At 38.7% G+C, this 15,194-nt stretch overlaps 1 protein-coding gene across 3 annotated transcripts in view; it reads left to right on the forward strand.

The window, feature by feature from the left end:
• Nucleotides 1-15,194, forward strand: part of LOC140199432 (zinc finger protein 236-like) — a 154,734-nt gene that overhangs the window by 92,808 nt on the left and 46,732 nt on the right. For all 3 annotated transcript variants that reach the window (XM_072261550.1, XM_072261535.1, XM_072261541.1), the window contains exons 15-17: nucleotides 1,640-1,741; nucleotides 10,684-10,835; nucleotides 13,051-13,154. In XM_072261550.1, coding sequence (XP_072117651.1) covers nucleotides 1,640-1,741; nucleotides 10,684-10,835; nucleotides 13,051-13,154 — 358 coding nt within the window. The remainder of the gene's footprint in view (nucleotides 1-1,639; nucleotides 1,742-10,683; nucleotides 10,836-13,050; nucleotides 13,155-15,194) is intronic.

A 15,194-nucleotide genomic window follows, 5' to 3' on the forward strand; every position in this document is an offset into this window, starting at 1 on the left:
TCAGTTTTACCTTTTCCAGAAACAACTTTTGATCTGCTGGACAGTTCCCATGGCTCTGACCTGCATTTCACAGTCTTTTGCATGTCCCTTTTGTTTGTTTTTTCATTTCATTAGCATGTCAGCCAGATGGATTCATAAACTGTTTATTATTGAAGCCACTTTGGCCTCGTCGTATCTGAGCTTCCCCTTTTCCTTTGCATTCTTCCTCCACCACCTAAATCTGACAAAGGATCTTTGATCTGAAATAAATCATTCCCTGTTTCCATGCTGCCTGACCAGATTGCTTCTGTTTCAGATTTTCACTGTGTGCATTTTTTATATATTTAGGAGAGAGCTCTGCTTATGAATGTCAGATTCTATGAAGTAGCAGAATTAAAGTGAGGCAAAGCTGAATGATACATGCTTTTCTTGCTTTATAGGTATTCTCCAGATTCTGGCAAGGTTCAGTTCCTAAGAACTGTTCATAAGCTGGAGAGTTTGTATGTCAGAAAAATTGCTGCAAGCTGAGTTCCCAATTGGCAGCTGATGTCTGCATCCCCGCTACACCCAGCAAATCCATCCCACCAGTTTCGCAAATGCCTGTTCATTTGTATGGAATATACTGTACATAAGTTGGGTGTATGTTAGCTGGGGAGGATCTGTATGTGCTTAGAAAATTCCAAATGACAAGGATGTATACTTATTTCCACCATTCCTACAGGCATTGAGTTTCAGGATTATAATTAGTGTAAAATAAAAATTTTCTTCTGTTTCATTTCTGTCTTTCACTCACAATATTTTTATTTTGAGTAGAATTTATTTTTGATTCATACCAGTAGATGGAGCTGAAGACACTGATGAAAACAAATTCACTGGCACTCTTGTAACTCCAAAAAATAAAACTAATTGAAAGAAAAATAACACAAGCCAGGGATAACTCATGTATGTTTAGTTTTACTTTAGTGGGGCACCCACTTATGACGTGGTGGCATTATGATGTATGCCATTCACGTACCTTTACATATAACCTAGAGTGAAATATGTAAACAAGCAAGGATGCTTAATTAAACAATATATTTACAATATTACTCAAATATTACTGAAATATTAAATGCACAACAGGCATTGTGTAGAAAAAACTATTAGTAATCAGAATGCTAAGTCTTTTAAGTCAATTCATTGAGAACTATACTCTGACTACCTTGACATCCTCTTATCCAGGAGGGTATGTATCTTTCTGATTCAATTCAAATTTACTGTAAATCTCTGGTGGCTGGAATATTGGCAATTTCTTACAGGTGAAGTGCATGATGCCAGTCCTTTATAGCTGTAGTCTTTGGGGGATTAAAAGTCTTATGATGTTTGACAGTATTAACTTATTTGTTTCTAAGTGCCCAATATAATTATTTTCTTTTGCCAAGAATGTGGAATAGCAGTGGCTAGTAACATTTATGAGGGAATTCAATAAGCACATGATGGATTAAGGAATAGATGGATCTGCTAATATTGTGATATGTAGGAGATGCAATGAAACAACTCGAGGTGAGGGCTATTGGGTCAAATAACTTGCTTGTTTGCAAGCACTTCAGTGTATGTATTTATTTTAGTCTGTCTTGTAACTTTGTTTAAATTTCTTGTTTCCTTTATTTTCTTACTCCAGATTCCTTTGTGACAACGCATCATACCTTGCAACAGAATATCAGTCAGTTTGATCAGCAAGCTATAACACAGCAGGCCTTTGACCAACAGAGCCTAACGCAAGGTTGTACTCTTTTCTGAAAAAGAAACTATTTTGAAATGTTATGATTGTTGTCACTTGCTCTACTTCTTTCAAGTAATTAAATTTGCACTGTTTTCCTTGGGGTCAGAGCGTCATATCACACATGGCCCACTATGTGCGCTCTAATCATTAAGTACTCATTTATTCTGATCCCATTTCAAAATAACTATTTCTAAATCTGCAAATACCTACCTTCATCTCGTACTGAGAAGTTGTGTTCCAGATTCCAGCCACCCTGTGGGTAAAAAAAAAATCTGATCTTCCTGTGGTCTCCTCTTAACCTCTTGCTCTTAATATAAAATTGAATGCCGGCTAGTTTTAGATGTCTTTGCTTTGGGCAAAATTTCTGCCTATCTAATTCATCTATCCCCCTCACAATTTCATATACCTCTTATTGATGCCCCTTAGTCTCCTCCACTTCATGAAAACAAACCCATCTTGTCCATTCTTTTCTCATAATTGAAACACTCCATCCCAGAAAACATCCTGGTAAACCTCCTTTTTAACTCCCTCAAGCACAGTGACATCTTTCCTGTAGTGTGATGACCAGTCCTCCAGCTGTGGCCTGGCCAATGTTTTATAAAGTTGTGCCATAACCTCCCTATTCTTGTATTCTGTGGTGCAGCTGATGAAAGGAAGTATCATTTCTTCACCACCTCATGGAGTTGTGCACCATGATGCTCTGTTCCTCAATACGTTCTGAAGTCCTACTGTTCATTGTGCATGCCCTCCCAATGCATCACATTGCATTTAGTGGAATAGAATTCCATCTGCTATTTCTCTGCCTAGTTTACCAACTAGTTAACATAATCTTGTAGCCTGTGACTATTCTCACTGTTAATGACACTGCCAATATTCTTGTCATTTACAAACTTGCTAATCATACCTCCTGCATTCATTATTCAATCAATAATGTATGTGAGTAAGGTTCCTGGTGTCAATTATAGGCCAGTGTGTCTAAATTGCCTAGCAGTAGGGAAAGTATTAGAGGAGAATCTTAGGAATAGAATGACATGCTGAAACTTCACAATCTTCTAAGCAAGTAGAGGCGATGCGTGCTTTCTTTGTATATGTGCTGGATCCAGGACAGCTCCTCTGAAATGATAACACTGAGGAACTTAAAGTTACTGACCTTCTCCACTTCTAATCCCCTAATGAGGACTGGCCCATAGGACTCTGGTTTCAACCTCCTGAAGTCAATAATCAGGTCCTTGGTCTTGCTGAAATTGGCTGAGTAGTTCCAAAACAACAACTTCTTACTCACTTTTGATTTGGCCAATACTGGTGTTGTTAGCAAACTTAAATATGCATTGGAGCTGTGCTTCGCCTCACAATAATAAGTACAAAGCAAATAGAGCGGAAGGCTAAGCACACAGCCTCGTGGAGCACCTAGCTGGAGATTGTGTATGGGATGTGGTTCCCAATCTGAACTGACTGGGGTCTGCAAGTAAGGCATAGACAGGTTAGGTGGTCAGTCTCTCTCCTCAGGTAGAAATATCAAGTACTGAAGGAATTGGATTTAAGATGAATTGGCAAAACTTTAAAAGAGGTTTGCAAGGCAAGTTTTTTTTTTTACACAGAGCAGCGGGTACCTGGTGCATGCCACTGGGGAGGTGATAGAAGCATATACACTGGCAATGTGAAAGAGGCATGTAGGCAGGTATATACAGTACCTATAAAAAGTATTCATTCCCCTTGGAAGTTTTCATGTTTTGTTGTTTTACAACATTGAATCACAGTGGATTAATTTGGCTTTTTTGACATTGATCAATATGAAATGACTCTTTTGTGTCAAAGTGAACCAAAGTGATCTAATTTAATTACAAATATAAAACTCAAAATAACTAATTGTGTAAGTATTCACCCCTTTAATATGACACATCAAATCATCACTGGTGCAGCCAGTGGTTTTAGGAGTCACAAAATTAGTTAAATGCAGATCTGTTTTTGGATACCTGTGTGCAGTGAACATGCTTCAATTGATTGTATTAAAAGTACACCTGTATCTGGAAGGTCCAACTGCTGGTGAGTCAGTATCCTGGCCAAAAACTACACCATGGAGACAAAATAACACTCCAAGCAACTCCGCGAAAAACATTATTGAAAAGCCCAAGTCAGGAGATGGATACAAGAAAATTTCCAAGTCACTGAATATCCCTTGGAGTACAGTTAAGTCAATCATCAAGAAATAGAATATAGCACAGCTGTAAGTATGCCTAGAGCAGGCCGTCCTCAAGTACGGTCACTCAGTTTAAGAAGGGGACTAGTAACAGAGGCCACCAAGAGACATATGACAACTCTGGAGCAGTCACAAGCTTCAGTGGCTGAAATGAGAGAGTCTGCAGATACAATAACTGTTACCCGGTTGCTTTACCAGTTGCAGCTTTATGGGAGAGAGAAAGCCACTGTTGAAAAAAAACTCACATGAAATCTTGGTTTGAGTTTGCTGGAAGGCATGTGGGAGACTCTGAAGTCAGCTGGAAGAAGTTTCTATAGTCTGATAAAACCAAAAATCAGCTTTTTGTCCATTAGACTAAACGCTATGTTTAGCATATGCTGACAACTGCACATCATCATAAGCACACCATCTCTACTGTGAAGCATGGTGCTGGCAGCATCATGCTGTGGGAATGCTTTACTGCTGCAGGACCTGGAAGGCTTGTGAAGGTAGAGGGTAAAATGAATACAGCACAATACAAGGAAATTCTGGAGGAAAACCTGATGCAATCTGCAAGAGAACTGTGATTTGGGAAAGATTTGTTTTCCATTAAGACAATGACCCCAAGCATAAAGCCAAAGCTATCTAGGCATGGCTTAAAAACAGCAATGTTCATGTCCTGGAGTGGCCAAGTCAGACCTCAATCCGATTGATAATTTGTGGTTGGACTTGAAAAGGGCCATTCACACATGATCCCCATGCAATCTGACAGAACTCGAGCAGTTTTTTAAAGAAGAATGGGAATGCCTGAGCTATGATGTCATAGCAAGTAGACAGTATAGTGTGGAGTATATGAAATATGGATTTATAAATAAGACCAGGCAACCAATAGCAGCCAGTGTGTCTGTGTGGAAAAAGTTTTTTTCAAATGAGACAATGAAAGCATCCAAGCTCCTTGAACGTTTGAAGAGAATGCACTCTGCTCTGATAAAGCAAACACAACTTGTCTGATTTTCAGTCATTTCGTGAAAGCTTTCAGAAATGGGAAAAAAAATTCCTCAGTGTATGTGTCCAGTACTTTACAACAGAACAGTGATGGTTTGCGTGCTTCATCCAGCATTTCATTGCTCATTGCTAAATCTGGAAAGCCCCATACAATTGGAGAAGAGCTAACTCTGCCAGCAATAATGGAGGTTCTGAGTACAGTTTTGCATAAGTCGCCAGATGAAACAATTAAAGCAATTCCACCCAGAGACAGCTATATTCAAAGACGACTAGGTGAAATGTCTGAGAATGTGGAAGATATATTGTGCAACATACTTTGGCCAACAGAATTTACTCTGCAGTTAGATGAGTCAACTTTGCCAGGCAACGAATCTTTGTTTCTTGGTTATGATCACTTCATAAAAGATTGAAAGCATGGTTCAAGAGTTGTTATTTGCAAAGAGACGAGAAACCGATATGAAGGGGAGTTATTTTGGGTTGTTGAGCAATTTTTCAAAGAGTAGGATATTCTGCTCACCAACATTCTTACTTGTGCAACAGATGGGCCACCAAATACAGAATGCCACTGTGGGGTTATTTCTTTCTTTACAAAAAGCTGTATTCAACATATTTTACTTTCACTGTGTAATTCACAGACAACATCTTGTCAAAAAAATAACTAGGTGATCAATAAATATTGTTATTACAGCGGTAAGCAAAGTCAAGTCTATGCTCTCAATTCTTGATTATTTTCAGAGCTTTGTATTGAGAATGATGAACATATTGAATGCTTGTTGCACAGAGAAGTCAGATGGCTCTCAAAAGGAAACTGTTTGAGATACTTCTGTGCACATTTTGAAACTATGATAAAATTCTTTGAGGACTTGAATGCTTCATTCAGTAATCAACTCCAAGAATACTAGACATAACTTTAACACGAGATTCTGCAGATGCTGGAAATCCAGAGAACAGTTTTGATGAAGTGTTTCAGCCTGAAATGTCGACTGTTTATTTATTTCTGTAGATGCTGCCTGGCCTGCTGAGTTCTTCCAGCATTTCGTCTGTGTTGCTTAGGCATGACATTGCTTATTTGTCAGAATTATTTGCAAAGTTTAATGAAATCCATCCTCAATTGCAAGAAAATAAAATGAATTTTATCAAAGTCAAATCAGTCATCTCTGCATTTCTATCCAAGTTAACTCTTTTTAAGTGCAACTTCTGCCGTCGTGACGTTTTCCAATTACTGAGCCTCACTTAGTTGAAGGAGAAAAGAAGAATACTATGTGGTGATCTTCAGGTATGCCGTGTCCACCTGGGTGAGCTGCATAAAGACATGTCAGACAGATTTCAAGATCTTCTCTTGAACAATATTCCAGATTGTGTAATCAATTTCTAAACACTTGCAATGAGGAATTAATAGGAGGATGGAGGAAGAACTGATCTTGCTACAAAATGACTTTGAGCTGAAGCCAAGGTTCAGAAAATCATATCAAGACATTTGCTTGCAGAAAGAAATTTCTGAACACTATCCTGTGCTGTGTGGGGGAAGTCAAGATGTTCTCTATTGTCTTTGAACATCATATTTTGTGAAGCATGATTTCACTGCAGTGGCCTAACCTTTTTCAAAGCAATGAAACAGACTGAAAATGACTGAACTTGGAGATCTGAGATTCCTTCTGAGTGACATTCAGCCAGATGTTGAGAAAGTGATATCACTGCACCAAGCCCATCCATCTCATTGAAAGGTGAAAAAGCAATGAAGTTAATAGCTGAAGTACTAATATACACTCTAAAATTGTTTTTACTGTAATGAAATAATTGTATTTGTAGCTTTAAATAGATTTGAATATATTTTTGCAATTATTTGTCACTGCTTTGAATTTGCAGTTCCTATTTTTCACAATGCATTGTAAATCAAAATTCTTTATAGTTTTTATGTAATGGCTGGAAAAGGAAGGGGGTGGCACTGGGGATGTGGTCTGAGAGTCATGGGGGTGATAACCAAAAAAGTTTGGGAACCTCTGATTTGAAGCCTCATCTACATTCGCTGCTTCCACCCACAAGTTGCCTGTGTGCTTCTTCATGAGCCCTATCTTCTTCCCTGGCTACCTTCATGCCCTCAATATACAGCACCTTTAAAATGAATTTAATCCCTTGGAAGTTTTCATATTTTAGTGAATCACTGTGAATTTAATTTGGCTTTTTTGACACTGATCAACAGAAAGAAGTCTTTTATGTTAAAGTGAAAACATCTCTACAAAGTGATCTAAATTAATTACAAATATAAAACACAAAATAATTGATCCAATTTGTTTTAGAAATCATGTAATTAGTTAACTGGAGATCACCCGTGTGCAATCAAGGTGTTTTAATTGATTATGGTAAAAATACACCTGTATCTGGAAGGTCCAACTGCTGGTGAGTCAGTATCCTGGTAAACACCACACCGTGAAGAGCACTGCAAGCAGCACAGAATGAGATAACAATATCCAGTATTGGAAATAAGCATTTCCAGTCATCTATTGGTGAAGAATAAATTCCTGTTGACTGAAACAAAAATTTCTTATATTAAGTTTTAGAAAATGATCCTGACTAAATACTGACTTGAAGAGGGTGAATACTTATGCAATCAATTTTCTTTATATATTTCTAATTAATTTAGGTCACTTTGTAGAGATCTGTTTTCACTTTTGACACAAAGTTCACTTTCTGTTGTTCACGGTCAATAAAAGCCAAATTAAATCCATTGTGATTCAATGTTGTAAGACAATAAGACATGAAAACTTCATAGGGGGTAAATATTTTTTTATGGGCACCGTATATACTCTTGGAAAATGCTTTGGGATTTTTCTTGGTCTTTGCACTCAATTTTTTTGGGTTTAGTATTACTGACATATATTGTGAAATTTTTTGTTTTTGTGGCCGTTGTATAGTGCAATACATAAATATATATTGTTTTTTTATTAAGTAGTGCAAAAAGAAAACAAAAAAAGTATAGTAGTGTTCATGGGTGAATTCATTGTCCGTTCAGAAATCTGATGGCTGAGGGAAGGAAGCTATTCCTAATTATTTCATTTTACTACTAAAATACTTCCTGTAGTCAGTTTCTTGTGTCCACCATGTGATTCTTTTTTTCTTATTTATCCAGCCCTTTCATCCTTTGACATTCATAGTTCCTTGCATCTACACTCTGCAGATTTCGCCATCATGGGAGCACATTTGACCCTGAGCTTTCATCAGTTCAGGTACTTAGTTCTTGAGGTGCCCTTGTCCCTTTCCATAGCCATCTTAAAACTTAGTTATAGTCATTGTTTTCAAAATGTGCTCCCATTGAAGCTTCAATCATTCACCTGGTTGAGTTCCCTAAGATTGGGTTTGATATTGCCCCTTCTATAGAAGGACTATCTACACGCTGGCTCAACATACTCTCTGGGTGCTTTTAATAATGCCATCCTCTCTGTATAGTATCACTTAATATTGGGTAAATTGAAGTCCTTCACTACTATAATTGTTTTGCATGTCAGTGTAATTTCTCTATAAATTGGCACCTCTCTTTCTTACTAGCTGTTGAGTTTTTCGTGCACTATACACTCAGTGGCCACATTGTGTGTACACATTGTTAATTCAGATATGTAATCAGCCAACTGAGTGGCAGCAATTCAATGCATAGAAACATGCAGACAGGCTCAAGGGGTTCAGTTGTTCTTCTGATCCAAACATCAGAATGGGGAAGAAATGTGATCTAAATGGCTTTGAGTGTGGAATGATTGCTGGTGCCAGACAGTGATTCGAGCATCTCAGATTTTCATCCACAGCATTCTCTGGGAGTTTACAAAGAATAGTGTGATAAACAACAAAACAAAAATAGTGAGCAGCAGTTCTGTGGGCAAAAACACCTTGCTAATGAGAGAGGTCAGGAGAATGGCTAGAGTGATTCAAGATGACAGGAAGGCAACAGTAGTTCAAATAACCACACATTACAATTGTGGTGTGCAGAAGAACATCTCTGAATGCACCTTAAATCTGGAAGTGAATGGGCTACAGCAGCAGAAGACCACAAACATACACTCAGTGGCCACTTCATTAGGTAAGTACAGGAAGTATCTAATAAAGTAGCCACTGGGTGTGTATTTTTAAATGAGTACCAAATAAATGGTTGAAGTTATGCAGTACTGTGCACAGGAATGAGTTGTCTGAACCAGTAACTAATCATGCTCAGTTAATGGGAAGCTGTATCAACTTAAGAGGAACAAATGATTAGACAGTGTTAGGTGAAGCTGAATGCCAGAGACCTGTAGAACTGCATAACCTATTATGTTACTCTGTCTAATCCTGATGTTGATCTTTTTAACAACATTAACACCTCCAGACAAACCTAGGTTTGTAAGAACGTTAATGTTCCCAATGAGGTAAGGATTTATCAATTCTCATGCTGCTAATGAAACCTGCCAGGAGTAGTGTAAGCTTAACCTGTGCAATATGAGAATTAAAAGCAGGCTTATCAGTCAGAACCAGTGGAGTGTACCACATTACCTTTTTATTGCTGTTGATGTTATCACATTATTTGAGTTTTTAATTCTTTGTTGCTGCTGCATGTGTTTTTATACTGAAGGGCATTTGTATTCACTGGAAGCATAGGACTTATATTAAGGAATCAATTTCTTTATCTTCACTACAAACTACCTCTATATTATAGTTATAGCTATATATAAGAATAATTCATTAATCCTCACAATTCCTAAATCTCTTTTGTGGCCTCTCTAGTGATGTTACATCCTGCTAACCAGAACTGTAAATTATATTCCAGCGGTGACAGTCCTAGCGTGGTCTATCCTGCTCTCCTGTACTCTATAGTTAGGCCAATGAAGGCAATTATAAAGACTGGTATTTATTTAATTCACCTCTCTCCAAAGCATTCAGGGATCAATAAGCATGATCCTCTGTTCCATTGTGCTGCATTTTGGCGTTGTTGTGTCTCTAAATTTGTGTGTGCTGAGTTGGAGATTTTATTAATCCCCATCTAAGAGATTATTTTCAAAACAGAGTGCCACTCCCTAAATAGTCTCTAAGATTAATTTATGAATGGTAATTTGCATTTGTATAGTGGTTTAAAATGTCCCAGCAAACTGTACAGCAAACAAAATGTGACACAGAGCCACAGCAGGTGACAATCTGGTGTAACCAGAAGAGGAGGCTTCAGTAAAGGTTGCAAAAGAAGGCAGAGGTTTAGGGAAGGAATTCCAGGCAGTTGATGGTGAGTTGCACAAGACAATAGAGTTAAATTTCAAACTGAGAACAAAAGCATGAATTAATTTCCAAGTGTATAAACTATGGTTTGGGCAGCACACTAGGGGGCTAGGAGGAACTCTACAGGTCAAGCAGTATCTATGGAGGAAAATGAGCAGTCATCATTTTGGGAAGGGTCTCTACTTGAAATATTGACTGTGCATTTCTCTCCATAGATGCTGCTTGACCCACTGAATCCCTCCAGCTCTTTGTATGTTGCTCTTGATTCCAGGCTCTTCAGTCTCTTGTGTCACAGAACTAAGATTTGGGGACTGGATTATAGTTATAAATACATTATTCTTCTGTTGCGATTTGTGACCTCTGTGACACTAGAATCATTTGCTTCTTGACAGTCCAATTGTGACTAATCTAGATTCAATCTAAGAGGATTTAGAAATCCACTTGCATTTGAGCAATAAGCTGATAGGTCTTTCTTGTCATTTAAGTATAAATTTGTGTGATTGCAAGTTGATGAACTTATTACCCTTTCTGTTAGGTTTCACCATCACAGATAGCTTTGGCCAACAGAGTCAATTTACCACAGTACAACAATTACAGGATTCCAGTAGTTTGGAGTCACAAGCTCTAACCCCCAGTTACCACCAGCAGAGCCTGCTTCAGGTCCCTACCACAGACAGTATCAATGTGGTGAGTATTAAACAAGTGAACTTTTAAGCTATATTCCTTGTATTGCTCTTGTTTAATCTTTGCATATAGAATTATGAAGGTTTGAAATCTTTAATTTTGTACATGGTACAAGGATTAGAAGGAGATACAAGCTGAGCCATAAAATTGTCCCACAAAAGATCTGAAGGAACAGCTGTGCCAAACCAGAATGTTTTACTGATACTGGATTGAATGTTTTTTATGTATCCTGACATAATAGGCCAAGATTGAACAGGGCATTGAAGCATGTCAATCAAACTTCATACATGTACATGTATGCACCAATGCAATGACAAAATTATTTGTAACAGCAACACAGGCATAGAGCATCAGATAAGCAGCATTCACAGAAAAACATAAATTATACAGAATTTTTACAAGAAAGAACACAATTCTAAAAATAGCGAAGTCCAATTTGATGCAGTGATCAAAGTGGCTATAGCTTTGCTGAACTGTAGTAATTAGGATTTTACCAGTTAGTTCAAGAACCAAGTAGTTGAAGGGAAGTAGCTGTTCATGAATCTGGTGGTGTGAGGCTTCAATACCTCTTGCCTGATGGTAGCTGTAAAAAGATGGCATGGCCCAAATGGTGGGAATCCTTGATGATGGATGTTGCCTTCTTGAGGCAACACCTCCTACAGATACTGCCAGTTGTGGGGGGCGGGGGGGGTGTGCATGTGATGTACTGGGTGGAGTTCACTACTCCTTGTTTGAAGGGCTGAAAGTTCTCCTACTTGAAGGGTATAAATTATGTTTAAGTTACGTAATCTTTACTTTTTTTTTCTACTGGATAACAGATGATTGAGGGGTGATCTGACTGATATGTTAAAAAGATTTATTAAGTAGTTAAGAATTAATTTGCTCGAGCAAGAAAATCCTGAACAAAAGAATAGAAAGATAGGTTCAAGTTTAAGTTTATTGTCATTTAACTTTACACATGTAAACAACTAAATGAAGCAACATTCTGCAGGGACCAAGGTGCAAAACACAGTGCATATGTTACATACCGCATGTAAAGTAAGATTAACGCAATGATATTAATAGATAAAAAGAAAATTCTGTAGATGTACAAGTTGATATAAAGTATGTGTATGATATATTGTTAAATATGCAACAGTATAATACTACTGGCACTGTCATATGTAATATGTACTGGGTGGTAACAGGGTGTTCAGAAGTCTCACAGCTGTCACCTAGCCTAGCAATCATTCTTATACTACAGAACCTTCTTCCTCATGGTAAGAAGTCAAAGAGATTGTGGGATGGAGGAAGGGGTCCTTGACAATGCTAAGAGCTCTGCAAATGCAGAACTTCTGCTATATGTCATGGATGGCCCCATTGTTTCTCTCAGCATTTAGATAGATAGATAGATATTTATTGCAATCTATGGAGAAATAGAGGAGAAAGGGAAGGAGGAGTGGCACCGGGGGGAGGTGATGTAAAGGTGGGGGGGGGGTAGGGGGGGGAATTGGAGAAGGGGAGGGGTAAAAATTACCAGAAGATGGAGAAACTGATGTACATGTCATCAGGTTGGAGGTTACTCTGGCAAAATATGAGTTGTTGCTACTTTGGTCTGAGAGTGGCCTCATCATAGAGAAGGCAATGGGCCATCATGTCAGAAATGGGAACACTGACTCCCCTTAAACTCCCCTCAGAACTCTCTTCTCTTCACCTGTTACCTACCCATGGTGTTTCCCCCACCTCTTTCCTTTTTCCCACTGTCATCTTACCAGATTCCTCTCTCTCCAGCCCTTTACCTTTTCTATCTATTACCTCCTAGCTCCTTATTTCATCCCCTCTCCCCCAACCACCTGGCTTCACCTATCACCTTCGAGCTTGTATTCCTTCTCTTCCACACACCCCCCCCGCCCCCCACCACCACCTTATTCTGGCTCTTCCCCTCTCCTTTCTGGTCCTGATGTAACAGGTAGAAACGTTTCATTGACTGTTGATTTATTTTCATAGATGCTGCCTAACCTGCTGAGTTCCTCCAGCAATTTGTGTGTGCTGCATAGAATATTGTGCATACCTTTAAATAAAATTATTCCTTGTGGAAAGGCTGAATGTCCCCTGTACTGTATTTCTGCAATATTTGTCTTGTAATGGGTGTAATTCAATATTTTCCTATTCAATGATATGATTCAATTAATTTTCTTTATCTATTAAATTTCTCTGTGCTTTTCCGTGCATTCTTCAGGCCACTCGGCTATTACATGAGCCGTCACCAGGAACATTGCAACTTCAAAGCCATCGTTCAGCATTCCATTCTGATAATGAGGACCAAGTCAGAAGAACATACAGGTTGGATATAGTGAGAAGTTATATGTGTGCCACTATGCTGGACACTTCCTCACTGGCATCTATTACACATTTTCACTTTTTGTATATCTACTGATCTCAAAAAAGCCCCTTCTTTCTGGCCAGTAGAGATGCCAGGCATATGTTTTCTATTGACCAATAAGATTCTGGCCATATCATCCTATGAATGTTGTCATTAACTTCAGACCTTGCTTCATGGTAACAATCTTGGGCCAGAATCTCCTGGATCTGAGATAGGATATTACCCACAATTCTAGTTGAGGTAATACTGGGTTGTTGCAGAACTCAAAACATTTTTCATGTCTGCCCTGTTTGATGGACGTAAAAAATTATGCTGCAATACTCAAGAAAATTTAGAATTTCATGTTATAGATGCTTGAAATAGTAGATGAGGAGAGGACAGATGGGAAATATTTTAATTAAAGACCCATGAAACTTGCGTCCTCGTCAGCATTTGTCCACTATAGATGTGTGGTGCTCTTAGCAACAGCAGTGAATCTGTCTGGTGCATGTTCTCAGCAGAACATGCCCTTTACTAGTTCATGGAAGTGGGACATGAAACAGTACAGCACAGGAAGAGGCCTTTTGCCCCACAATGTTGTGCCGAACCAATTAAATTAGTAATCAAATGGCCAACTAAACTAACCTCTTCTGTCTACACAATGTCCATGACCTTCCTATTTCCTCACATTCAAATGCCTATCTAAATTTCTCTTAAAGGTCTGTAATGTTTCTGCCTCTGCCACCAACCCAGGCACCACACTCCGTGTGTGTATATTTAAAAAAAAAACTTGCCCCTCACATCTCATTGGAAATTACCTGCCCCCCCCCCCCCGACCTTAAATGCATGCCCTCTAGTATTAGACATTTCAGCCTTGGGAAAGATGATACCTGTCAGTTTTACCCGTGCCTCTCATAATCTTATAAACCTCTATTAGATCTCCCCTCTGCCTTTGCTGCTCTACAGAAAACAACCCAAGTTTGTCCACCCTGTCATTATAGCTTATGCCTTCTAATCTAGACAATATCTGATAAAGCTCTTCTGCACCCTCTCCCAAGCCAGGATATCCTTCTTATAATGGGGTGACCAGAATTATATGCAATATTCCAGATGCAGCCTAAACTGTACCACAGGAAAGGCAGTTAGTACCACAACCACTTTAAATGTTCTAGTCATCCCACTCCTAGAACTAGAAATGATGTCAAAGACAGGCCAAAGCAGTGCCCAGAATTCCTCCTTCTAAGTTTGGGATTTCTGTCTGTCTCCATTCAAATTGGTGTTGCAGTGAATGGAAACAGTAAATGAACTAGATGTGAATTCTGTAATGTAAACTTGGCAAAAAAATTATACTACAGTTATTGTGGTGCAGTGTATATTTGTTCCTTAGTACTGGTCACATATGTGTTTATAGGTATTTTTAATCTATGTTTGGATGTGCTGTTGGACACCTCTCTTGTCAGGGTCTCCATCTGAGGGCATGGAGACCAGATTCTCCCAAGCTAGAATGCAACTTATGAATCCCAATAGAAAGCTCTTGCTGAGTTTTCCCACATTATTCTCAAAAGCAAGCCAACTCATATTTGCTCAATACAGAGCCTGATGTCTGTGCTGCCAAATTCTTGAGGACTACTTGTGCCCATGGTCCTATAATTATTTACTCCTCACTAATGTGACCCTTTTGAATTAAATCATGCAGCGTGGGCATTGCTGGCAAGTTTATCAACCTATCACTTCAGTAAATAGCTGACATTTAACCCCACATTGAGTGTGGTTAAATGTAGACCAACCAAGAATGGATGGCACTCTTAGACCATAAGACATGGGAGTGGAATTAGGCCATTCAGCCCATCAAGTCTGCTCCGCCATTCCATCATGGCTGATCCCAGATCCCACTCAACCCCTTCTTGCCTTCTCGCGTCCTTTGATGCCCTGATCAATCCTTCCGATTCAAAAGTTCATCAGAGAGCCTGGCTGGAAAGCAGTTGTAATGAATATGGTAGCTTCATAGATGTCATTATAAT

Source organism: Mobula birostris, chromosome 1, assembly GCF_030028105.1.
Source record: "Mobula birostris isolate sMobBir1 chromosome 1, sMobBir1.hap1, whole genome shotgun sequence".
Taxonomy (NCBI): Eukaryota; Metazoa; Chordata; class Chondrichthyes; order Myliobatiformes; family Myliobatidae; genus Mobula; species Mobula birostris.